Source organism: Hyla sarda, chromosome 1, assembly GCF_029499605.1.
Source record: "Hyla sarda isolate aHylSar1 chromosome 1, aHylSar1.hap1, whole genome shotgun sequence".
NCBI classification, from domain to species: Eukaryota; Metazoa; Chordata; class Amphibia; order Anura; family Hylidae; genus Hyla; species Hyla sarda.
The window spans coordinates 526,539,232-526,564,469 of NC_079189.1; the positions used below are offsets into that span (position 1 = coordinate 526,539,232).

The 25,238-nt window shown below is 42.9% G+C and overlaps 1 protein-coding gene across 2 annotated transcripts in view; it reads left to right on the top strand.

Annotated features, from left to right (window-relative positions):
* RAD17 (RAD17 checkpoint clamp loader component) overlaps window positions 1-23,715 on the top strand; it is a 28,280-nt gene extending 4,565 nt beyond the window's left edge. For both annotated transcript variants that reach the window (XM_056539254.1, XM_056539246.1), the window contains exons 7-17: window positions 27-79; window positions 3,709-3,834; window positions 6,206-6,275; window positions 6,963-7,074; window positions 11,535-11,717; window positions 12,132-12,220; window positions 16,370-16,516; window positions 17,628-17,774; window positions 18,052-18,172; window positions 19,430-19,487; window positions 23,162-23,715. In XM_056539254.1, coding sequence (XP_056395229.1) covers window positions 27-79; window positions 3,709-3,834; window positions 6,206-6,275; window positions 6,963-7,074; window positions 11,535-11,717; window positions 12,132-12,220; window positions 16,370-16,516; window positions 17,628-17,774; window positions 18,052-18,172; window positions 19,430-19,487; window positions 23,162-23,408 — 1,353 coding nt within the window. In that variant the 3' untranslated portion in view covers window positions 23,409-23,715. The remainder of the gene's footprint in view (window positions 1-26; window positions 80-3,708; window positions 3,835-6,205; window positions 6,276-6,962; window positions 7,075-11,534; window positions 11,718-12,131; window positions 12,221-16,369; window positions 16,517-17,627; window positions 17,775-18,051; window positions 18,173-19,429; window positions 19,488-23,161) is intronic.
* Window positions 23,716-25,238: the final 1,523 nt, after the last annotated feature.

Here is a 25,238-nt window from a genome sequence, read left to right on the forward strand (position 1 = left end):
TCATATATGTTTTTGTTTTAATTTAGGATATGCCCAACCAATTTTATAGGGACCCTGCAAGTCTACATGATATTGTCAGGTAAAGTAGAATATAATCTATGTATACTTCTCTGTTGTATGTCCAAATTCCTCTGGCTAGGTTTCCAATTTTTTTTTGTACACCTAAAAAAAAAAAGCCAGCAAAAATGCCAGAAAAACTGCCACAGCTTTTTCCTGTGTTTTGGCAGTTTTTCTGGCATTGTTTTCTGGTGTGTGGAAACAGCCAAATTTGTACCCTGAGGCAGTTTTTTCACTGTCTTCTGGTACCACTCTGTGGGTCGTATGCTGAGCGCCCGGTCCACAGAGTGTAAGGAGATGAAGAGTGATGTACAGCATCACTACTCACCTCCCCCGGCCGTATAGTATACAGGGGCACATAGTGTACCGGTGTATACTATACAGGAGCCAGGAATCCTGTCATCAGACTGACAGGACTCCCTGCTCCCATAGCCCCTTTGGGCGGTATACAGAATATACAGCTATCTATAGATATCTGTATATATGGTGTATTCAGAAGACGAGGTCCGCTTACTTCCCTCGCTCCCTGTCCCCACTGGGTCCGTGTAGCTCCGCCCCTAGTGATGACTTCATTAGGGGCGGAGCTACAGACGGGAGCCAGGCTGGTAAGGGTGTGAGGCTCTGTTCACATTATACTAAATGGAAAATGTGAACAGTCCCTTCTGGCAGTGTCCTCCCAGACTCCAGCTGTTGCTAAACTATAAATCCCAGCATGCCCAGACAGCCAAAGGCTATCTGGACATGCTGGGAGTTGTAGTTTTGCAACAATTGGAGGCTCCCTATTTGGGAAGACATTGCATTATGGTCGCTCTCCCCAGTGGACAGCGCCAAAAATAACTAATTTTTTGTGTTTCTTTTCTCTTCTCGTTTCAGATCCGTGTATGCAGAGGATTACTGCGGATGAACTGGATTTTTTTTTCTTTTAATAAAATGGTTAACGAGGGCTGTGGGGGAGTGTTTTTTAAAATAAAATAATTTTTTACTGGCCCTCCCCAGCCTAAATAACGCCAGCCTGTTACCGCCTAGGCCCAGGAGCGCCATTTTTGACGCTCTGGGCCTGTTGGTACCGGCTCTTCCTGTCACACCTGTGGCGGTGGGTAACGGGGTAATAATTGGGGGTTAGCGCTAGCTGTTTTTGGGGCTAACGCTAAGCCCCGGCTTAGTAATGGATTCTGTCTATTAGACAGCTTCCACTACTAAACCTGAATATTCAATAGAAAGAAAAAAAAAGATGACACATTGGAAAAATTATGTTATTTTCCAAAACACTCTCCCACAGCCCTCGTTAACCATTTTATTAAAAGGGAAAAAAATCCAAAATTCATTCGCAGTAGTCCTCCGAATCCGCCTTAATCCTCTGCATACACGAATCTGAAACGAGAAGAGAAAATAAACACAAAAAATTGGTTAGTATATTTTTGGAGCTCTCTGCTGGGGAGAGCGCCCATATTGCAATGTCTTCCCAAACAGGGAGCCTCCATTTGTTGCAAAACTACAACTCCCAGCATGCCCAGGCATGCTGGGAGTTGTAGTTTAGCAACAGCTGGAGTCTCCTTGTTTTGGGAAGACACTGCGAGATGGGTCTGTTCACAAAACGTACAATGTGAACAGAGCTTCACACCTTTACCAGCCTGGCTCCTGCCTGAAGCTCCGCCTCCCTAATGGCGTCACCACTAGGGGGCAGAGCTACATGGACCCAGCCAGTACTGGAGGGAAGTAAGCTGACTTCGTCTTCGGTATACACTATATACAGCTATCTATAGATATCTGTATATAGTGTACACCACCCAAACGGTTAACCTACACTGTCCAGCAGTGTAAGTTAACTCTTTCCTTGCTGGGCTGGCGCATAGCGCACAGCTCAGCAAGGGGTTAAGTGAGCCAGCAATGTGTATACTGTATACACATTGCAGGCTCACTGTAAGTTCTTGCTGGGCAGTAGATATAGGACATAATCTACTGCTCATCATCAGCTGTTCTCCCGGCTCTGTCAGGAGTGACACTTGCTGTGATCTGTCGCTTTCTGCATGTACTACTGCTCTCAACATGGAGCACACTCTGCTCCATGCTGGGAGCTGTAGTATCTGCATTAATAGACAGATAGCAGCGAGTGTAACTCCTGACACCGGCTGTGATCCTCCTGTATAATGTATAGATGTGGCCGCTCTTCTATGGTCCCCTGCCCTGATGTGTATATACAGTAACCCCCCGACCTACGATGGCCCCGACATATGATAAAATCGACATACGATGGCCTCTCAGAGGCCATCGCATGTCGATGTCAGCATCAACATACGATGCTTTTATATGTCGGGGCCATCGCATTAACTGCTATCCGACAGCGCAAAATGCTTAAGCTGCTGTCGGATAGCAGTTTAAGAATCCCGGGCAGGTTCGCTTACCTATTCCCGCTGCTCCGGGTCCACTTCGCGATCCTCCCGTGTCTTGCGCATCTTCTCCAGGGTCCGGGCCTCGCTTTCCGGCGTCGTTATTACGTCACTACGTAAGCTGCGCCGCCGCAGCAGCGTAATAACGTCACCAGAAAACGAGCCCCGGACCCTGGAGAAGATGCGCAAGACACCGGAGGATCGCAAAGAAGACACCGGAGCAGCGGGACAGCATCGGGAGCCCCTGGGACAGCATCGGGAGCAGTGAGGACCTGGTCCGGAGCGACGGGGACAGGTGAGTACAGCTTCCTATACTTGCACGGATCCCTCAACATACGATGGATTCGACAAACGATGGGTCGTTTGGAACGAATTACCATCGTATGTTGAGGGACCACTGTATACACCTATTCATATTTCCCACAGAGAGCTGTGATTGGCTGGAACCATCTGGCCAATCACAGCTCTTTGAGGGAAATATGAATATGTGTAGATATATGGCAGTGCAGGGGACCATAGAAGAGCGGCCGGCCACATCTATACATTATACAGGAGGATCGCAACGGACCCAGGGCGATCTGTCAATTAGGTACTACTCTCATCATGGAACAGTGTGTTCCATGCTGGGAGTAGTAGTAGTACTACCTAAAAAATGTTTAAAAAACTGTGAAAAACACACTACATTTTTATTATTGTCGGCTACATTTTTAGTGCCCTACCCACCCACATAAATTGATCCCTGTTTAAAAATGTATTAAAATTTGGTTATAGGGTAAATACAATTTTTTTCCATCACTACTGTATCTTTTTTATTTCATTTTTTTTTTTTATGGTACCATACAAAAATTTTAATTATAAATGTATCTCCTTCACTTTTTTTGGATCGTTAAAGTCCAAAAAAGAATAAAAACCACCCGCGAAAACGCCAAAGTTAAAACCCACATGCCGTTTTTTTCACTCCCATAGACTTCTATGGGAGGAAAACGCTAAGATTTTCCAGAAAAAACGCAGTTTTTGTAAAAACTGCCAAGGAGCCCAAAATAGCAGAAAAACGCCAAAAGGATTAAAAAAACGTCAAGTGGATATGGCATTTTGCAGTTCCTTATGGACTTGCAAATAACATCTGGCCGCAGTGTTTTTTCACAAAAAAAAAAAATTAATGAAACAGAATGGGCGTTTTTATTGGCGTTTTTGCAAAAAAAAAAAAAAAAAAAAAGTGGAAACCTAGCCTTAAAGCATCAAACTGTTTTTCATTTTTCCACAGGAGATTTGTAAAGAATGGTCGCTGCCCCCTAGTATTTATAATATCTGACAGTATGAGCGGTGACAGCCATCAAAGACGACTCTTCCCAAAAGAAATCCAGGATGAGTTACATGTTTGCAATATCAGGTGAAAGCATTCTGCAGAGACCAAAATATAAAATTGACCATGTTACAATAACAATCTTTATGTAATATGTACCGTACATATTCTGCTGCATTTTCAATACAGAAGGTACTGTAGAAGGCTGGTTACAGTTAAGCATAACACAGATTTTTTACTATGATGTAGTTGGGTACTAAATCTCGCCAAAATTAAACATTAGCAGCACTGTGGATAGCTTTGTGGAGAATTTAGATTGTATCCTGTAGTAAATGGGCATCCAGTGTCAAGGTGCTTTAATAGTATTGTATGCTGAAATGGATCAGGTTTAGGTAGTATAGTAGACAAGTATAGTGGAAACACAAGAAGTTCTCTTTTTGAAAGATTGTTTTAGACATAGAGAAAAGACTTGATGTTAGAAGTGGCGGATAGACAGTTACTGGTGTCTTGAAGTTGGGCAGGGGTCCATCAGAAGTTAGAGCAGCAGTCAAAATCTACTCCGGGCTACTCCGGCGCTAAGACATTTTATCCCCTATCCAAAGGATAGGGGACAAGATGCCTGATCCCGGTGGGGTCCCACCGCTGGGGACCCCCGTGATCTTGCATGCAGCACCCCGTTAGAATTAGTCCCTGGAGCATGTTCGCTCCGGGTCTGATTACTGGCGATCACAGGGACTGAGCATTGTGATGTCACAGCCCCGCCCCCGTGTGACGTCACGCTCCGCCCCCTCAATGCGAGCCTCTGGGAGGGGGCGTGACAGTGTCACGCCCCCTCCAATAGGCTTGCATTGAGGGGGTGGAGTGTGACGTCACAATGCTGCGTCCCCGTGATCGCCAGTAATCAGACCCGGAGTACCCCTTTAATAATGAAGTTTTAATTTACAGGGATATTTGTTAATTTCCTGTTTTGTTGCGGTAACCACTTTTGCAAAATTGACAATAAAAACGTGCAGCCATATTTGTTATTTATCATATTTTTATCTCTATTTGTTGCTAAAGCGCTTTCCTTATCAATTAAACATACTGACAGGGTGACTGCTTGCCACCTGTTTCAGAGAAGGTCACAACCAGTATGGCTGCTCTTCTTAGTGTCAACTACAAAATGTCCAGAACAACTAAATATAAAAATACCAATCTCTTTGTAAGGAGAATAAACCTAATCCCAAAACTTTTTTTTCTTTAACATGTGGGTAACTAATAAATACCTACTGCAATCATGAGTTATAAGCGAAGCAGTTCCCAGCAGCAAACTCAGGACCGCTTTGATAGGCAGCCAGGGAGTGAATTTTCCTTGTGGAAAAGTTCCTTATCCCTAGCATGCATGGTGTTTTGCACTTTTCTGTGTCATATTGCAGCTTCCTAGGCAATAAGCTGATGAAAGGGCTGGGGAGTTTAATTCTAATTTTGAAAACTGGAAAAAAAAATGCTGAAGTTTCTTTTTTCTTAGAAGAGGTAGGCTAGGTTCACACTACGTTTTGTACTTACAGTTCCCGTATACAGCTGGGAGGAGGGGGGGGCGGGGCTTAATCGCGGCGCCCGCACTCAGCCATATAGGGGAACCGTATTTAATGCATGTCTATGAACCGCAGCCTCCGGTCGGCTGCGTTTTCAGCCGTATGCGGTTTCCCGACCGCAGGCAAAAACGTGGTCAACCACGTTTTTGCCTGCGGTCGGGAAACCGCATACGGCCGAAAACGCAGCCGACCGGAGGCTGCGGTTCACTTCGGTCGGCTCATAGACATGCATTAAATACGGTTCCCATATACGGCTGAGTGCAGGCACCGCGATTAAGCCCCACCCCCCCTCCTCCCAGCCGTATACGGGAACCGTAAGTACAAAACGTAGTATGAACCTAGCCGTAGCCAGACTTTTCTTGGGCTCTTAGGGGGATATTTATTATCAAAACCTGTCCAGAGGAAAACTTGCCCAGTTGCCGATAGCAACCAATCAGATAACTTCTTTCATTTTTAACAAGGCTTTTGTAAAATGAAAGAAGCGATTGGTTGCTATGGGCAACTGTGCAACTTTTTCTTTGCACAGGTTTTGAAAAATCTCCCCCTTAGTTCTTACTAGTAGGGTTCCTGGATTACATTAAGGGTACATACACATTTTTTTGTGCAAATCATTCTGTGACTGTAGGTCCCTTTCCCCCCAAGAGAATGAAGCTGCGGGGGACCTGTTATCTGCTGCTTCTCCATTCACTCCAAGTGAATATATAAACTTGTTCACTCCTAAGCTAAGTGGTTGGGAAACAACAGTTCTAGGGCTTGCACTATGTATTATATAATAACCTGTGTATAAGTAGTGATTTATATCTGTCTAGCAGTCTGTAGTGTTTTTATGTCTATTATTTACAGCAATACATTTTACAATCCTACATTCTCATATTCTCTTGCAGTTTCAATCCCGTTGCTCCAACCAGTATGATGAAAGTGCTGAACAGGATTGCAGCTACAGAGGCAGCTACGGTCAGTATGTGAATAGTATGGAGACTCTCTTAGAATCTTTATATGGGATCTTAGGAAGTTCCAGTCCTTCTATGCATAGACTATAGTTCCATGTGTTGTCTTGATTATTTTATGTGTGTAACTCCATGAATACTTAGGTCATCTGTGGACCTTTCACTCCTGTTGACGAGAGACTAGGGGGAGATTTATTCACTCTCTGCTGAAGAGTGGTGCTGTTGCCCATAGCAATTCATTTTTAAAAAAGCATCTGAAAAATAAGCAATGCAATCTGGTTGCTATGGGCAACTGCTCCTTTTCCCCCTCTGCATAGTTTTGGTAAATGTCCCCCTATGTTCCCATATAGTATATTGGTCAGTATTTTTAGCCAAAACATGGATTGGTGTAGAAAAAATCTGCACCTTTTTTTTTACAACTTTGTGTTTTTGGATCCCCTGACCAAACAAGTCAGCCTTTCACTGTCCGGCAATAATTCTTTGAAATACTAAGTATTCTCAAATATTATGTATAGAATACTAGGCCCTTCTAAAGCTACAGAATCAATGGTAGCTCTTGGAATGTGATGATGGGGGAAAAATGTCTTGGTCCAAAAGAGGTTGTTCTTAATAGGGTAAAATCTTGGAAAATAGGTATTGTATATGCCACATTGAGCTGCATTGTGATGTGCTCTCTACTGTTTTTATGTGTCAGAGCGGAGGGAAGTTGGCTATTCCTGATAAGGAAACTCTGGAGTTGTTGTGCTCAGGATGTTCAGGGGATATTAGAAGTGCCATCAATTGCCTCCAGTTCTCAGCACTTAAAGGTAAGATTGAATTTATTACTTATCGGCCCTGAAAATGAAAGGATTGTCTGAGTTTTTTTTTCCCCCACAAAAATTCTTCTTCTTCAATCTTGACTATGACATATTTCCTAAGGTGTAGAAAAGAGTCGAGTTGAAAATTGTCTTAATAAATGTATGTAAGTTTTTTTTTTTTCTTTTTAAAAAGACTACTTGGAAATCTCTGCTAAAAAATATCCAGCAGCCGAACAGTCTTTTAACTCCTTAAGGACATGCGCGGTAAATGTACTTCATGCACAGCGCCGTACATTTACAGCGCCATACATTTACAGCGCAGCTATGACCCGAGCAAAGGAGTTGCGCTCGCTTCATGCATGGCGGGTCCCAGCGGCTGTTAGCAGCCGCAGACCCGCCGTTAATGGCGGACATCAGCGATCGCTCTGATGTCCGCCATTAACCCCTCAGATGCTGGTCAATTCAGATCACTGCCTCTGAGGTAGTGTGGCACTTTAACCCCTTAACGACGAAGGACGTAAATGTACGTGGTACTTAACACACCAGGACGTACATTTACGTCCTAAGCATAACCGTGGGCATCGGAGCGATGCCCGGATCATGCGCAGCAGGTCCCGGCTGTTGATTGCAGCCAGGGACCCCGCCGGTAATGGCGGACACCCGTGATCCTGCGGATGTCCGCCATTAACCCCTCTGATGCCGTGATCAATACAGATCACAGCATCTGCAGCATTGCGGACACTAAAATGGATGATCGGATCGCCCGCAGCGCTGCCGCGGCGATCTGATCATCCTGCACGGCAGCCGGAGGTCCCCTCACCTGCCTCCGCTGTCTTCCGGGAGTCTTCTGCTCTGATCTGCCTTCCCGCAGACCAGAGCAGAAGATGACCGATAACCCTGATCAGTGCTATGTCCTATACATAGCACTTAACAGCATTAGCAATCGAATGATTGCTATAAATAGTCCCCTATGGGGACTATTAAAGTGTAAAAATAAAAGTAAAAAAAGTGAAAAAATAAAGTAAAAAAAAATGTGAAAAACCCCCTCCCCCCCAAAAAATGTAAATTGTCCCATTTTCCCTATTTCACCCCCAAAAAGTGTTAAAAATATATTTTATATACATATTTGGTATCGCCGCGTGCGTAAATATCTGAACTATTAAAGTAAAATGTTAATGATACCGTACGGTGAACGGCATGAACGTAAAAAAAAAAATTCAAAATAGCTGCTTTTTTATAACATTTTATTCCCCCAAAAATTAATAAAAAATGTATTAAAAGTTTTATATAAGCAAATATGGTATCAATAAAAAGTACAGATCACGGCGCAAAAAATGAGCCCTCATACCACCGCTTATACGGAGAAATGAAAAAGTTATAGGCCTTCATAATAGGGGGATTTTAAACGCACTAATTTGGTTAAAAAGTTAGATTTTTTTTTTAAGCGCAACAGTAATAGAAAAGTATGTTATCATGGGTATCATTTTAATCGTATTGACCCAGAGAATAAAGAACACATGTCATTTTTACCGTATATTGTACGGCGTGAAAATGAAACCTTCCAAAATTAGCAAAATTGCGGTTTTCTTTAATTTCCCCACACAAATAGTATTTTTTTGGTTGCGCCATACATTTTATGGTAAAGTGAGTGATGGCATTACAATGGACAACTGGTCGCGCAAAAAACAAGCCCTCATACTAGTCTGTGGATGAAAATATAAAAGTTATGATTTTTTGAAGGCAAGGAGGAAAAAACGAAAACGTAAAAATAAAATTGTCTGCGTCCTTAAGGCCCAAATGGGCTGCGTCCTTAAGAGGTTATATGGCTGATCTGATCACCCGCAGCACTGCCGCAGGGATCAGATCAGCCAAGATGGCAGATGGTGGTCCCCTCACTTTGCCTCCGCCACTCTCCTTCATGCAGACCAGAGCAGAAGATCACTAATACTACTGATCACTGAACAGTATTAGCAATCTGATGATTGCTATAAATAGTCCCCTATGGGGACTAAAAAAGTGTAAACTAAATAAAAAAAAAAAAAAGTTTTAAAAGTGAAGGAAAAATGTGAAAAAGCCCCTCCCCAATAAAGATTTAAATAACCCTTTTTTCCCATTGAAATCAAAAAAGTGTAAAAAATTATAAATAATAAACATTACGAACTATAAAAATATATAATTTTAATGATCTGTACTGTGAACGACGTAAACATAAAAAAATCTGCTTTTTGTTTACATCACATTGCAAAAAAAATTAATAAAAAGCGATTTAAAAGTCACATATGTGCAATAGTAGTACTAAAAGAAAAACTACAGAACATGTCGCAAAAAATTAGCCCTCATACAGCCCCGTATACGGAAAAATGAGAATGTTAGGGGTGGTCAAAATAGGGCAATTTTAAACGTACTGATTTTGTAAAAAAAAAAAAGTTTCAGATTTTTTTAAAAGCAATACAATAATAGAAAGGTATGTAACCATGGGAATAATTTTAATCTAACTGACCCAGAAAATGGAGCAAACATGTCATTTTTACCGTAAAGTGTACAGCGTGAAAACGAACCCGAACAAACCAACACCCCCCCCCCCATCTAAATTTACTAAATTGTGATTTTTGTTTAACTTTTCTTACACAGGAAATTATATTTTGGGCTCACCATACATTTTAGGGTAAAATGAGTGATGTCATTACAAAATACAATTGATCCCGCAAAAAAAACAAGCCCATTCCTGTGCATGGAAATATAAAAGAATGGATTTTAGAACACGTGGAGGAAAAAATGAAAACGCTAAAATAAGATTGATTGCGTCCTTAACCCCTTAAGGACCGGGGGTTTTTCCGTTTTTGCATTTTCGTTTTTTGCTCCTTGCCTTTAAAAAATCATAACTCTTTAAATTTTGCACCTAAAAACCCATATGATTGCTTATTTTTTGCGCCACCAATTCTACTTTGTAATGACGTCAGTCATTTTGGCCAAAAATCTATGGTGAAACGGAAAAAAAAAATCATTGTGCGACAAAATTTGTAAATTTTGGGAGCTTCCGTTTCTACGTAGTACATTTTTCGGTAAAAATGACACCTTATCTTTATTCTGTAGGTCCATACGATTAAAATGATGCCCTACTTATATAGGTTTGATTTTGTCGGACTTCTGGAAAAAATCATAACTACATGCAGGAAAATTAATATGTTTAAAATTGTCATCTTCTGACCCCTATAACTTTTTTATTTTTCCATGTATGGGGCGGTATGAGGGCTCATTTTTTGTGCCGTGATCTGAAGTTTTTAACGGTACAATTTTTGCATTGATAGGACTTATTGATCGCTTTTTATTCATTTTTAAATGATATAAAAAGTGACCAAAAATGCACTATTTTGGACTTTGGAATTTTTTTGCGCGCACACCATTGACCATGCGGTTTAATTAATGATATATTTTTATAATTCGGACATTTCCGCACGCGGCGATACCATATATGTTTATTTTTATTTACACTGTTTTTTTTTTTTTTTAATGGGAAAAGGGGGGTGATTCAAACTTTTAATAGTGGAGGAGTTAAATGATATTCATTCACTTTTTTTTTGCAGTGTTATAGGTCCCATAGGGACCTATAACACTGCACACACTGATCTTCATCATTAATCACTGGTTTCTCATAGGAAACCAGTGGTCGACGATTCTGCCGCATCTGGATCTCAGGCACTGAGCAGTCATTCGGCGATCGGACAGCGAGGAGGCAGGTAGGGGCCCTCCCGCTGTCCTGTAAGCTGTTTGGAATGCCGCGATTTCGCCGCGGCTATCCCGAACAGCCCACTGAGTTAACCGGCAGCTTTCACTTTCGGTTTTAGCCGCGCGGCTCAGCTCTAAGCGAGCGGCTGAAGGGTTAATAGCGCGCGGCGCTGCGCGCTATTAGCGGCGGGTCCCGGCTTCACTATGACGCCGGGCCTGCCGTGATATGATGCGGGGTTACCGTGTAACCCCGCGTTATATCAGGAGAGCAGGACCAAGGACGTACCGGTACTTCCTTGGTCCTTAAGGGGTTAAAGGGGGTACTCCGGTGGAAACATCTTATAAGACGATATCCAACGCGACACCCCTGTCATTCGGTGCACAGAGCGAACTCCACTCTGTTCCTGATGACTGGCGATGCGGGTCGCCACGCCCCCTCCATTCACGTCTATGGGAGGAGGCGTGACGGCTATGTACCAGCTGTGATGCCTCCTCCCATAGACATGAATGGAGGGGGCGTGACGTGACATCACAAACGCAGAAGCTGCAAGCTTCTGTGTTTCGGATGCCGCTGCTGCCGGCCCAGAGATCGCGGGGTCCCCAGCTGCGGACCCCCGTGATCTAACATCTTATCCCCTATCCTTAAGGCCAAAATGGGCTGTGTCCTTAAGGGGTTAAAGCCACTGCACATTTGTCTCTGTTGATGTTATTTATTGGTGATTAACTTAACTATCTCTCTACAGATTCTTCCCAGCCAAGTGGTTCAGGGTCTAGAAAGAAAGGAAAAGTTACAAAGGTGTCTAAATCGTCATCCAAATCAAAGAGTAAAAAAAAATCTGATAAAGCAGATGAAATGCTAGCCATTGGAGGCAAAGATGCTCCACTTTTCTTGTTCCGAGCACTAGGGAAAATACTGCATTGTAAAAGTAAGAGTCTTTTGAGGTGTTTTACTCCATTTAGCCCTTGTGTTTTTAAAGTCTCCTATTCCTGTAAAAAATGGAAGTTGTATGTTAATATATTGCAGCTGCATCGCACATCTACCCTTAATCCTATATATTCAGGTTGAATCCTCAGTCTTCATATTTAGGATGGTTGCTTTGCACTGAGGACCTTACTATACATTTAGTGGCGTATGCCCAGTATCTGCCCAGTATGCTTCCGTATTATCATGTAGAATAAGTATTAATCACATGAACACATGACATGTTTAATTTCTGTAAATCATTTTATAGTTGAGCCCAGTCCATAGTCTGAGGGTCTGTCGTCATGTAGCTATTGAGAAATGCTGGTAATCTGTGTGTTTAATATTGATATATATTTAGTTACACATGTATTTCCAGGGGAGGCCCCAGAAGCGGATCTGGACTGCCATAAATTGCCAGCACATTTATCACATCATGACAGAGACCTGCTGCTTGTCCTCCCAGAGGTAAGGGATGTGTCTTACCATAAAGTATACTCCTCTATATGAATCAGACTAGGGTAAATGGTTATTGACTATAAGGGCAGTCTATATGGGCTATAAATTCCATCTGGTCCATCTAGACTGCCCTTATACTATTTCCTTTTCTTTTCTTTTTATCTAAGCCAGGTTTATATTCACTTATTGTGGATTTACCAACCACATCTGCTAAAAGCTTGTTTCAAACTTCTAATCTTTCAGAAAAATAATATTTTCTCTTGCTACTTCAAATCTTTCCCCTAACTAACCTTTGAATTTTTCCCCATGTCCTTGTTAGCCATGCAATTTTAAAAACACTGTCCATTTTTGGCATATGGTTACAAGGCTGTCCAAAGGTGGATTCACCCCTTAAAGACCAATGATGTATGCATACGTCTCCGCACCCTGGGCTTTAAGGACCCATGACGTATGAGTACGTCATGGTGTTTTCCGGTCCCTGCCGGGCAGAGATCGGAAGCGGATGCCTGCTGAAATGCTTCAGCAGGCATCCAGGGCAAACGCCGAGGGGGGCCATGTAGGCCCCCCGTGTCGGCGATCGTCGCAAATCGCGAGGGAAATCGCCCCTGCGATCTGCGGCGATACCGGGCTGATGGGGTCTCTGGGACCCGACCGCCCGGTAATTTTGCATGATCCCAGTTGTCACAGCCAAGACCATGCTAAAGTATAGGAGCGAGGTGGCAAGCCTGCCATCTCCTCCTATCCCCTGCGATTCCTAACCGACCAATCGCAGGGGGGGCGGTTACTTCCTCCCGCCCTGCCCGGCCCCTCGAAGTCCGGAGAGAACGGTAGGAAGACCGGAGGACGCGGCGGGGGACGGGGCAGTGCTGGGGCCCGGCCCCGGTGCTTACCTCGTCCCTGAAGACCCGGATCCCGGCGGCGGAGACGGTGGCGATAGGTGAGTGGATCTTCGGCGGCGTCGCGGGACCTTTGCAGCAGTCCAGACCGCCGTAAAGCGATCTGGACTGCTCCATCTGGTCCCCTTACACTACGACTCCCAGCATGCCCAGACAGCCCTTGGCGTCTGGGCATGCTGGGAGTTGCAGTTTTGCAACATCTGGAGGGCCGCAGTTTTGGGACCACTGTGCCCTTCCAGATGTTGCAAAACTACACATCCTCAGCATGCCCTTACTGTCCAGGCATGCTGGGAGTTGTAGTTCTGTAACATCTGGCCCTTCAGATGTTGCAGAACTAGAACTCCCAGCATGCCTGGACAGTTTTGGCATACTGGGAGTTGTAGTTTTGCAACATCTGGAAGGGCACAGATTGGGAACCACTGTATTAGGGGTCTGCAAACTGTAGTCCTCCAGATGTTGCAAAACTACAACTCCAAGCATGCTGGGAGTTGTAGTTCGGCAACATCTGGCTCTAAAGATGTTGCCGAACTACTACTTCCAGCATGCCTGAGAATGTTTGGGAGTAGTGGTTTTGCAACAACTGGAGGCACACTGGTTGGGAAACATTGTCTGTTTCCTAACTCAGTGTTTCCCAACCCGTGTGCCTCCAGCTGTTGCAAAACTATAACTACCAGCATGCATTGAGACTGTGCATGCTGGGAGTTGTAGTTTTGCAACAGCTGGAGGCCCCCCCCCCCCCTGTGAATTTACAGGGTACATTCACATGGGCAGGGGGCTTACAGTGAGTATCAGGCTGTTTGCGATGCAGCAAATTTTGCGCGGCAGCTCAAACTCGCAGCGGGAAACTCGCTGTAATCCCCCGCCCGTATGACTGTACCCTAAAAACACTACACTACACTAACACAAAATAAAATAAAAAGTAAAAAACACTACATATACACATACCCCTACACAGCCCCCCTCCCCAATAAAAATGAAAAACGTCTGGTACGCCACTGCTTCTAAAATGGAGCCTCCAGCTTTTGCAAAATATTGCCGGACAGCCGTTGACTGTCCAAACATGCTGGGAGTTTTGCAACAGCTTGGGGCACCCTGTTTGGGAATCACTGGCGTAGAATACCCCTATGTCCACCCCTATGCAAATCCCTAATTCAGGCCTCAAATGCACATGGCGCTCTCACTTTGGAGCCCTGTCGTATTTCAAGGCAACAGTATAGGGTCACATATGGGGTATCGCCGTACTCGGGAGAAATTGCCTAACAAATTTTGGGGGGCTTTTTCTCCTTTCAACCCTTATTAAAAGGTGAAGTGTGGGTCTACACCAGCATGTTAGTGTAAAAAAATAAATTCTTTACACTAACATGCTGGTGTTGCCCTATACTTTTCATTTTGACAAGAGGTAAAAGGGGGAAAAAAAAGACCCCCAAAATTTGTAATGTAATTTCTCCCGACTACGGAGATACCACATATGTGGGCGCAAAGTGCTCTGGGGGCGCACAACAAGGCCCAGAAGGGAGAGTGCACCATGTACATTTGAGGTGATTTGCACAGAGGTGGCTGATTGTTACAGCGGTTTTGACAAACGCAAAAAAAACAAAACCCCACATGTGACCCCATTTTGGAAACTACACCCCTCACGGAATGTAATGAGGGGTGCAGTAAGAATTTACACCCCACTGGTGTCTGACAGATCTTTAGAACAGTGGGCTGTGCAAATAAAAAATTTTGTACAGCCCACTGTTCCAAAGATCTGACAGACACCAGTGGGGGGTAAATGCTCACTGTACCCCTTGTTACGTTCCTCAAGGGGTCTAGTTTCCAAAATGGTATGCCATGTGGTGGTTATTTTGCTGTCCTGGCACCATAGGGGCTTCCTAAATGCGACATGCCCCCCCGAGCAAAATTTGCTCTCAAAAAGCCAAATATGACTCCTCCTCTTCTGAGCATTGTAGTTCGTCCGTAGTGCACTTCAGTTCAACTTATGGGGTACCTCCATACTCAGAAGAGATGGGGTTACAACTTTTGGGGGTATTTTCTGCTATTAACCCTTGCAAAAATGTGAAATTTGGGGGGAAACACATTTTAGTGAAATTTTTTTTTTTTTTTTTTACATATGCAAAAGTCGTGAAACACCTGTGGGGTATTAAGGCTCACTTTATTCCTTGTTACGTTCCTCAAGGGGTCTAGTTTCCAAAATGGTATGCCATGTGTTTTTTTTTGTTTTTTTTTACTGTTCTGGCACCATAGGGGCTTCCTAAATGCAACATGCCCCCCAAAAACCATTTCAGAAAAACGTACTCTCCAAAATGCCCTTGTCGCTCCTTTGCTTCTGAGCCCTCTACTGCGCCCGCCGAACACTTTACATAGACATATGAGGTATGTGCTTACTCGTGAGAAATTGGGCTACAAATACAAGTATAAATTTTCTCCTTTTACCCCTTGTAAATTTAAAAAATTGGGTCTACAAGAACATGCGAGTGTAAAAAATGAAGATTGTGAATTTTCTCCTTCACTTTGCTGCTATTCCTGTGAAACACCTAAAGGGTTAAAACACTGACTGAATGTCATTTTGAATACTTTGGGGGGTGCAGTTTTTATAATGGGGTCATTTGTGGGGTATTTCTAATGTGAAGACCCTTAAAATCCACTTCAAACCTGAACTGGTCCCTGAAAAATTGTGAGTTTGGAAATTTTGTGAAAAATTTGAAAATTGCTGAACTTTGAAGCCCTCTGGTGTCTTCCAAAAGTAAAAACATGTCAACTTTATGATGCAAACATAAAGTAGACATATTGTATATGTGAATAAAAAAAAATTATTTGGAATATCCATTTCCTTACAAGCAGAGAGCTTCAAAGTTAGAAAAATGCTAAATTTTCAAATTTTTCATAAAATTTTGGGATTTTTCACCAAGAAAGGATGCAAGTTACCACAAAATTTTACCACTATGTTAAAGTAGAATATGTCACGGAAAAAACAATCTCGGAATCAGAATGATAACTGAAAGCATTCCAGAGTTATTAATGTTTAAAGTGACAGTGGTCAGATGTGCAAAAAATGGCCGAGTCCTAAGGTGTAAAATGGCTGGGTCCTTAAGGGGTTAATTTTCTTTTTTTATGATGTCCCATTCCACTGTATCCCAAACTCCTTGAATTCTTGTAAGTAGAATTTTCTCCTCATTTTTGGTTGCAATTTAGTAGTCTGTGTATGTTTCACATTCTAGGTTCTGTTTATTACAATGTTTTTCTTTTGTTTTCTCTTCAGGCCGTAGTAGAAAAGTCTCATATGCGAAGTGAATTATTCAATTTATATATTCACCAAAACTATTTAGATTTCTACTGTGATATTGATGATGTTGTAAGAGCCAGCGAGTACCTCAGTGCGGCCGATGTTCTCACCGGTGACTGGAATGTAAGGAGTTTTACTTGTGCAATTTCACTTGGGGTTTAATACATACAGATATTAATAGTTGTTCTCTCTATGTTTATAAAATAAGCTTTGCCAGTTGAGACACAAAGCTTTCATGCTTCTAGAGGGTATTCCAGTATTCTATTTTAACTCCCTCCTGAATTTAAGTAGAGATATATATATATATATTTATATTTAAGGTGTTTACAGCATGCTGAGCAGTGCCACGTGCAAAAGAGCAGACGTCTAAGAAATTCAGCAGTTGTGCAGATTTACTGACTGCTGAGCAATAGTCTGCCATGTACTGAAATGGTCTGCAACATCTCTGGACATACAACTGGCAGGAGTGCTGTAGGAAGTGTGGGAGAGCTTTGATATATAGCTGAGGGAAAGAAATGCATTCTGGGAATTGTAGTCTGGGAATTGAGGACCTGGTAGGGGAGAGGATTACACACCCTGATTAACTTAGCTGGCAATCCTGCTGCTTTTGACATAGACCGAACACTGCCCCTTCACTTTTTCATTGTTAAAGATAGCTGAAGGAGGGAGAAAATTGTTCACGGCAAGCCAGAGCATGAAGATGGAACAAAGCATCCATGACTTCAGGGAGGGCAGATCACGGTGTAAATAAGAAGAAAAGCTCCAATGTGGCATTGTTAGTAGGAGAAGGGAGTTCAAGTAGTCTGTTTTTGTGTATAAAAGATTTTAGCCTACAACTTAGTGCAAATTCTTAAGTCAAGGTAAACCATAAAATGTAAAATATATTTTTCCATGTCAAAGGTGCCCATAGCCCCAGATCTCACATAATCTGTGTTGCAGTTTGACATACATCCAAATAGGTTATAAAGGGAGGATCAAAATAGCAGATGATGTTGGAGTGCAATTCACTACAGTAGAGCGTAGCTGCAAATGCAGACACCTATTTGGCCTGAATATGGTGCCCTGTGATTAAACGCTGAATATGTAATAACACTCAAGCCATAGCCCTTTTGTTCTGTTATCATAAAATACTCAGTAATAGAATATACTCTATATCAGATACAGCCACACTTGTATTATTGAGTTTGGTCAGTATGTCAGCAGTCATTTGCTTCCATGTGCTTATACTCTGCAGTTCAGATCCACGCTGAATGTGTACGGTTCTTCGGTGGCGAGCAGAGGGGTCATACATTGTAACAGTTCGAGGGCTTTTGCTAGTTGTCAATCAGGAGTTGGATTCCGACCTCTACACAAGCCACAATGGTTTCATGTAAATAAAAAGGTAGGTATATTTTTTTTCCCAGGATTTACCATTAATGGCAGCACTCACTGATGCATTGCAGCATCTTAACTGCTTCCATATGTGTAAATCGTAGTGTGAATGCACCTTAGCCAGTCATTTGTGCTCAATGTTTTCATATAACTGGTTTTGCTTTGTATTTCCATCCTGTGCTTATAGCATACTGTATCTTTCACTTCCTTTAGGAAGACATTCATGCATTAGAATATATTTTTTCTCTGCGTTTATTTTCTCTTTACTCTCTTCTTTTTTCTTATAGTATCAGGAAAATACACTGGCTGCAAGAGAACTGTTCTCAAGTTTTTGTTCCTCACCTTTGTGCCTTCAGACCCAGGTGGTTCCATATCTGGCAAAGCTCACTAATCCCTTAAGAAACCAAGGTACATTGTGCATTATATCTGTAGTGACTTGTTTGGGAAAAAGAGAAGATAAAATAAAGATGATAAAGGAGTACCCGAAGCTTCATTTTAGGGACATAGGGGGAGATTTATCAAAACCTGTCCAGAGGAAAAGCTGCTGAGATGCCCATCGCAACCAATCAGATCGCTTCTTTCATTTTGCAGAGGCCTTGTTTAAAATGAAAGAAGCAACCTGATTGGTTGCTATGGGCAACTGGGCAACTTTCCCTCTGGACAGGTTTTGATAAATCTCCCCCATAGACTTTAGATTAACTAAAACTTTTTAATACATGGACAGTTTAACTTAAACTAGGCAGTGTAAAAATTAAGATTATAAATGTGTTGTATTTTTAGATTGATTTAGATCAGACATTAATTGGCTTAAACTGTGCCAGAGTTCTGGCATGATTTTGGCACACAGTGTCACATCTGAAGCCATAGCCCCTTTATCAGAGGCTACTAGAAAAGTGTGTAAGAAGAAGAAAAAAAAGCCTAAGAAATGTGGTGCACATGTAGGTCAGTATTTTTTGAGCAATTTGTGCCAGAATTCTGGAACATTTTTAAAAGTAAACCAGGAGGATCATTGAGCAAAATGGAGTAAATATTTGGAAAACTATATGAGACAGACTCATTATAATACAGATTTCATATAAACTTGTATATACCAACTTTTATGTTGTCTGATTTGTAGAAATTTGGCAATATAGTGGCACAGATACAAGCCCAAACCCAGACCTATATATTCAAAGAGTTCCCTCCATCCAACCAAAATTAACATTAGCCTCTGCTAATCTGATTTAGAAAGTTTTTCCACACCCCACCTGCCATCCCTACTCAGGACCCTTAGCCCCCTTTTTGGGTTTGTCATTATTAACCTAAGGGTAGGGTCTCTCGTAACGGACTTGCAGCGTATTTTACACTGTGGATCTGCCGATAACCTAACCCTATATTATGCCTCTAGCTGTTGCCCCCCGCCCCATGTCCTGCTCGCAGCGGCAATATGTTGCTCGGAGCAATGCATTGCCGCTGCGAGCAGGACATGGGGGGGGGGAACAGCTGGAGGCACAATATAGGGTCAAATGAACGGCGAATGTGCAGCGTAAAATATGCTGCGGATCTGTTACGTGTGACCCTACCTTAAAGGGGTTTTCAGGGCAAAAGAGGTAGGACAGGAACATCCACACACTATAAATATTTTCATATGATAAGACTTACATAACTGATCTTTTCCCTCTGCAGCACAAATTGCATTTATCCAGGATGTTGGCAGGTTCCCCCTGAAGAGTCACTTTGGAAGGTATTACATAGCTGATGAAGCTTTTCTGATGTGCCATTGTTGCCAGTGTGTTGTCTTGTGCATTAGGCAGTACTGGTGAAAATATACTATCACTGATATTATTTTTTATTTCATTGTTAAACCAGGTTTTCATGGTAGGATCAGATGTGACTGAGGTTTTTCTGCCACTGATTTTGCTGCAAAACTTCAGTACATTTTTGCTGTAGAGTGCAAAGGGGGAATTCTGCTGTGACTGTCTTAAAAATTCTCATCTACATGTGTTGTATCAGATTTTTAGTGCAATATAAGCATAGAAAGTCACTGAAAGTCACTTCATTTAAATGTAGCCTAACAGATTCCTAATGTGAGGATTTTACTGCTTCAGTAAAAGTCTCAGGCCCTTTAGGGTCTATTCACACGTACAGTATCCTGCTCATATTTCATGCACAGGATTTGAAGCTATGCTCAGTCATTTAGTTTACACTGAAATCTGCAGCCTAAATTCCTGCGCACCAAATATGCGCAGGACACAGTGAATAGACCCTCACTAGGCATAAAGCAGTATATCCAGGTTATCTAGCGTTCCATTAAGTTGGCCATAGATGTCACAGAAATGTTAGACTGAATTACACTCATGTAGATTAAGCTGGGCTCACATCACATTTGGGCTGTGCAATATAGGTATCCTATTATGTACCTCCAATGTTGCTAAGGCCATTTTCACACGAGCATATTACATATGCAAGTCCTGTCCTGACCACTGGTCACATGTGAAAATGATCTTAATGATGTGATCCCTCTACAAAAGTCTATGGTCTGTGACCAGCTTAGCATTTGCCAAATTTCAAAGATTATGATCTGTTGTATCCTGGATTTGCATGAAGGGGTAGAAGATCTTCAATAAAGGGGTACTCCCCTGGAAAACATTTTTTTAAATAATTTTTATATACTCCAGGAAGTTCTTTTCATTTTAAATTTCTTGTCTGACCACACTGCTCTCTGCTGACACCTCTGTCCATTTTAGGAACTGTCCGGAGCAGAATAGGTTTTCAATGGGGATTTGCTTCTACTCTGGACAGTTCCTAAAATGAACAGAGGTGTCAGCAGAGAGCACTGTAGTCAGGCAGGAAATTTAAAAAGAAAAACTTCCTCTGGAACATACAGCAGCTGATAAGTACTGAAAGGATTAAGATTTTTAAATAGATGTAATTTACAAATCTGTTTAACTTTCTGGCACCATTTGATTAAAATAAAAAGGTTTTCCAGTGGAGTACCCCTTTTAAGCATTAAGTCTTCTATGGCTGAAGACCGTTTATAGCCCATTTTTAGTTCTCTATGTGCAAGCCCAACCCCACTGATCACAACTTCTTAAATGAAATGTCACTACATTCATCCGCACTAACCAGCAGTACTGGTTGGTAGTGCGAGTGACACTGATTAAAACGATACCTTTTTTTGTCAGGATCCATCCATGCGTTCCGGAGATATCTTTATTTTACTTAGTATGCAAATAAGCAGTCTGGGGCATGGGCAGAGCTGCGTTCCTGGCCTCGGGCACAATGACATCAGAGCTGTTCAGCGATCGGCCCGGCTTATCAATAATCACTTCATTCCCTGCTCTGTCTTAGTGCCTACTGCACAAAGCAAAACTACAACTCCCAGCATGCCTGGGAATGAAGTGAATGTTAATAAGCCGGGCCAATCGCTGAACAGCGCTGACGTCACTGTGCCCGAGGCAGGGAACGTAGCTCCGCCCATGCCCCAGACTGCTTATTTGCATATTCAATAAGATAAAGACATCTCCGGAAGGCAGCGAGGGATCCAGACAAAAAAAGGTATCCTTTTAATCAGTGTCACTTGCACTACCAACCAGTACTGCTGGTTAGGCTCCGTTCACACTATGAGTATTCATCCGTTATTAAACATCCGTTTTCTGTGTAAAAACGGATGTATAATAACAGTTGAAATAACGGGTGCTAACGGCTGAATAATGTCCGTCCAAAATAACGGGCATATTCACCTGTTAAGACACGTTATAACATCCGCCATGTACGGACGTTTTCACACCACTGCTAGAGATGAGCGAACTTACAGTAAATTCGATTCATCACAAACTTCTCGGCTCGGCAGTTGATGACTTATCCTGCATAAATTAGTTCAGCTTTCAGGTGCTCCCATGGGCTGGAAAAGGTGGATACAGTCCTAGGAGACTCTTTCCTAGGAATGTATCCACCTTGTCCAGCCCACTGGAGCACCTGAAAGCTGAACTAATTTACGCAGGATAAGTCATCAACTGCCGAGCCGAGAAGTTTGTGACAAATCAAATTTACTGTACGTTCGCTCATCTCTAACCACTGCCTACAGACTCCCACAGCAGGGACTACTACTCCTCCCATCATGGAACAGACTTGTTTCCATGATGAGAGTAGTAGTTCCTCGTCTGCCAGTGGCTGGAGAGGCTACATTAGTGTTTGTACTACAACCCCCATCATGGTACAGAGTCTGTTCCATGATGGAGGTTGTAGTACAGGGCCTAGGGGAATGATCGCACCGGGTCTCACTTCTGAGATCCAATGCAATTTGGAAATTATTAAACAGGGGAGCGGGTGGAATGCTGCGCTCCCCTGTGATGTAGGATGTATTTTACTTTCATTTTTAAATTCCCCGCAGGGAGCCCTGAATGGCGTATGAATCCCCCCCGCCTGCTGCCTAGTCATCTAGGCTGCCGCCCGACATTTCCCCGCTGCTGCCCTGCTCCAAGCGCAATCGGAGCGCACAGCAGGGACATGTCAGTCAATTCCCCACTGCTCAGCTCTGTACGCGACGATGAATGAGGCAGCGCATTGGGGGTACAGGTCAGGTACGGCTGCGGGGAATGGAGCGCTATAACAGCGCACAGGGGGACAGGTCCCTCCATTCTCCGCTGCTCCTCTCTGTCAGATACGGAGAAGAGCAGTAGGGAATGGAATGGCATGTCCCTACTCTGCGCTGTGTTGACAGCACTAGAAGATGACCGGGAAGCAGGCGGGGGGAGGGAGAATCATACATATACACATACACATGGGGAATAAGATACAGTAAGGCACACTGAAGTTTAAAAACCCTGCTGGGAGCCCTGAATGGCTCATTCACACTGGGGAACTACTACTCCCATCATGGAAACAAGTCTGTTCCATGATGAGAGTAGTAGTAGTCCCTCAGCACTGCAGGAGTCTGCTGATGTCACCTCTTCTGAGCATGCTCAGAAGTAATAATGGATATTATAAACCAGGTGCAAACGGATGACATTAAGGCTCATCCGTTTGCCATAGACTTCAATGTTAAAAATAACGGCCGTTAATTTACCCGTTTCTTGTGATGGAAGATGCATGTGCCATTTATTCTTCCGTCACAACTAACGTCCGTTATTCATGGCGGGCTATAACGGGTCATAACGGATAAACAAAAAATCCCATAGACTTTAATGGGATTTTGTAACGGCCGTTTAAAATTCGTTTTTTGAGGCTTTTCTAACGGAAGTTTATAACTGGTCTTTTAATGGAGCAACTTTATAGTGTGAAAGGGGCCTTAGTGTGGGTGAATGTAGTGACAGATTTCCTTTAAGTGTTTATAGCCTTGACGTCGTCTTTCATCTTGTACAATATTGCTATGTTTTATATCTTTCCAATCTTGACTAATGTATAATGTTGGTTCAGGATAAGGCTAGAAGCCCTTACTGACAAGGACACTGGAGTACCAGATGCAGACAGTGGTGATGAAGAGGACACTGCTTCTGGGCAAATAAAAAAAGGAGCCAAGACTCAGGAAGGATCCAGTGGTTCAGTACTACTTTCCAGCCAAGGAGGAGAAACTGATCTTCCAACCAGTCAACCTCAACCTGTTACAGCTCAGGCCATAATGGAGGATGAAGAGCTAAGGATAGAGGAATTTGACAGTGACTGATAAATGCCATGTATAGAATTTACATTTGGCTGCTACCTTGGGTATCTGTCTGAACTTATTCAAAGAAGTATTTTCATGTAAATAATCTATCCAGCTATTTATGTTATAGCTTTCAAAAATGGATAACTATTACACAAGAAAATCCACCAGACACCTATATATATTGTGCCTTCTCACACCTGTACACACTTGGAATAACCTGCAGTCCTCAAGCCAGCCTGCCTAGAATGTGAAACATAGTCTAAAATGTACATTTCTGTGCTATTTATGTAAGTAAAATGTTTTTGATTTTCCCAATGTGTTTTTTTTCTTCTGTTTTTCTTTTTTTAAACCTGATTTCCCTTTTAATTTTATTTTGCACAGGTTCCACTTACAGCAGCCTACCAATGGGAGTTCCGCAGCACAGTTCTCTAGCTGAAAGTACTGTTAGGAACTCCCGACAAGAAATTGGATTTTGTCAGGGAAGTGCCGTTTGTCAATGGGATGGCGCTTATGTCTGCCCAATTTTCTGTGGACATAAGCGCTGGTTCTTGACCATTTTAGAATGGCACAGATCCTATGAGGAAATTTAGCAAGGAAATTCTTCTCTGATTATCCTCAGTGTGACAGTAGAATTCCACTTGGAAATTCCATGGTGTGAACACAGCTAAGCTGCAGTACCACACACATCCTGAGGACAGATGTGGTGCTGTTTTCAGAAGAAGCTAGCATATGTTTCTAAATTTACACAGTCCCTTTAAATGTTGCAAAAGTAATGTCTACTATTAGTACTACTTGTATAGACCTACATATCACATGACTTCACCCTCCATGTGTGACAATCCAGTATATATATAGTAGTGATCACACATTGCTGAATCGCTGTAATGCAAGACTAGCAAACCTTGGCCAGTTTTCACACACCCCTCTCCCCCCAACCGGTTATAACCTCTCTGGAACGCCTTCTTCTGTATTGTCTAGATTGATGAGGTTTGCTGATCTCACAACCAGTGAACAGCATACTGCACATGCGCCTCCACATAGACAGAGTAGGCTATAAGACGATTGCCAAGACCCTGTAACTGAGCTGCAGCACAGTGGGCAAGACCATACAGTGGTTTCACAGGACAGGTTCCACTCAGAACAGGTCTCGCCATTGTCAACCAAAGAAGTTAAGTGCATGTGCTCAGCATCACATCCCGGGGGTTGTCTTTGAGAAATAGATGTATGAGTGCTGCCAGCATTGCTGCAGGGGTTAAGCGATGCAGGACAGCCTGTCAGTGCTCAGACCATACACCGCATACTGCATCAAATTGGTCTGCATGACTGTCGTCCCAGAAGGAAGCCTCTTCTAAAGATGCAGCATGCAAACAGCTTTCTGAAGACAACCAGACTAAGGCGATAGATTACTGGAACCATGTACTGTGGTTCGATGAGACTTATTTGTCAAGCGTGTGTGGTGGCAACCGGGTGAGGAGTACAATGACAAGTGTGTCTTGTCTACAGACAAGCATGGTGTTGGGAGTGTCATGGTCTTGGGCATAAGTGCTGCTGGCACTGTAGAGCTACAGTTCATTGAGGGAATCATGAATGCCAACATGTACTGTGATATACTGAAGCAGAGTATGATCCCCTCCCTTCAGAGACTGTGCTGCAGGGCAGTATTCCAACATGATAATGACCCCAAACACCTCCAAGACAACCACTACTTTGCCAAAAGAGCTGAGGGTAAGACTATGTTAGCATGTCAGAATTTCGTGCCGAATTCCGCACAGAGATTCTGCAGCAGCAGAGTCCCATTTATTTCAATGGGATTCTGCTGCACTGTGCACATGGCGTAATTTCCATGCC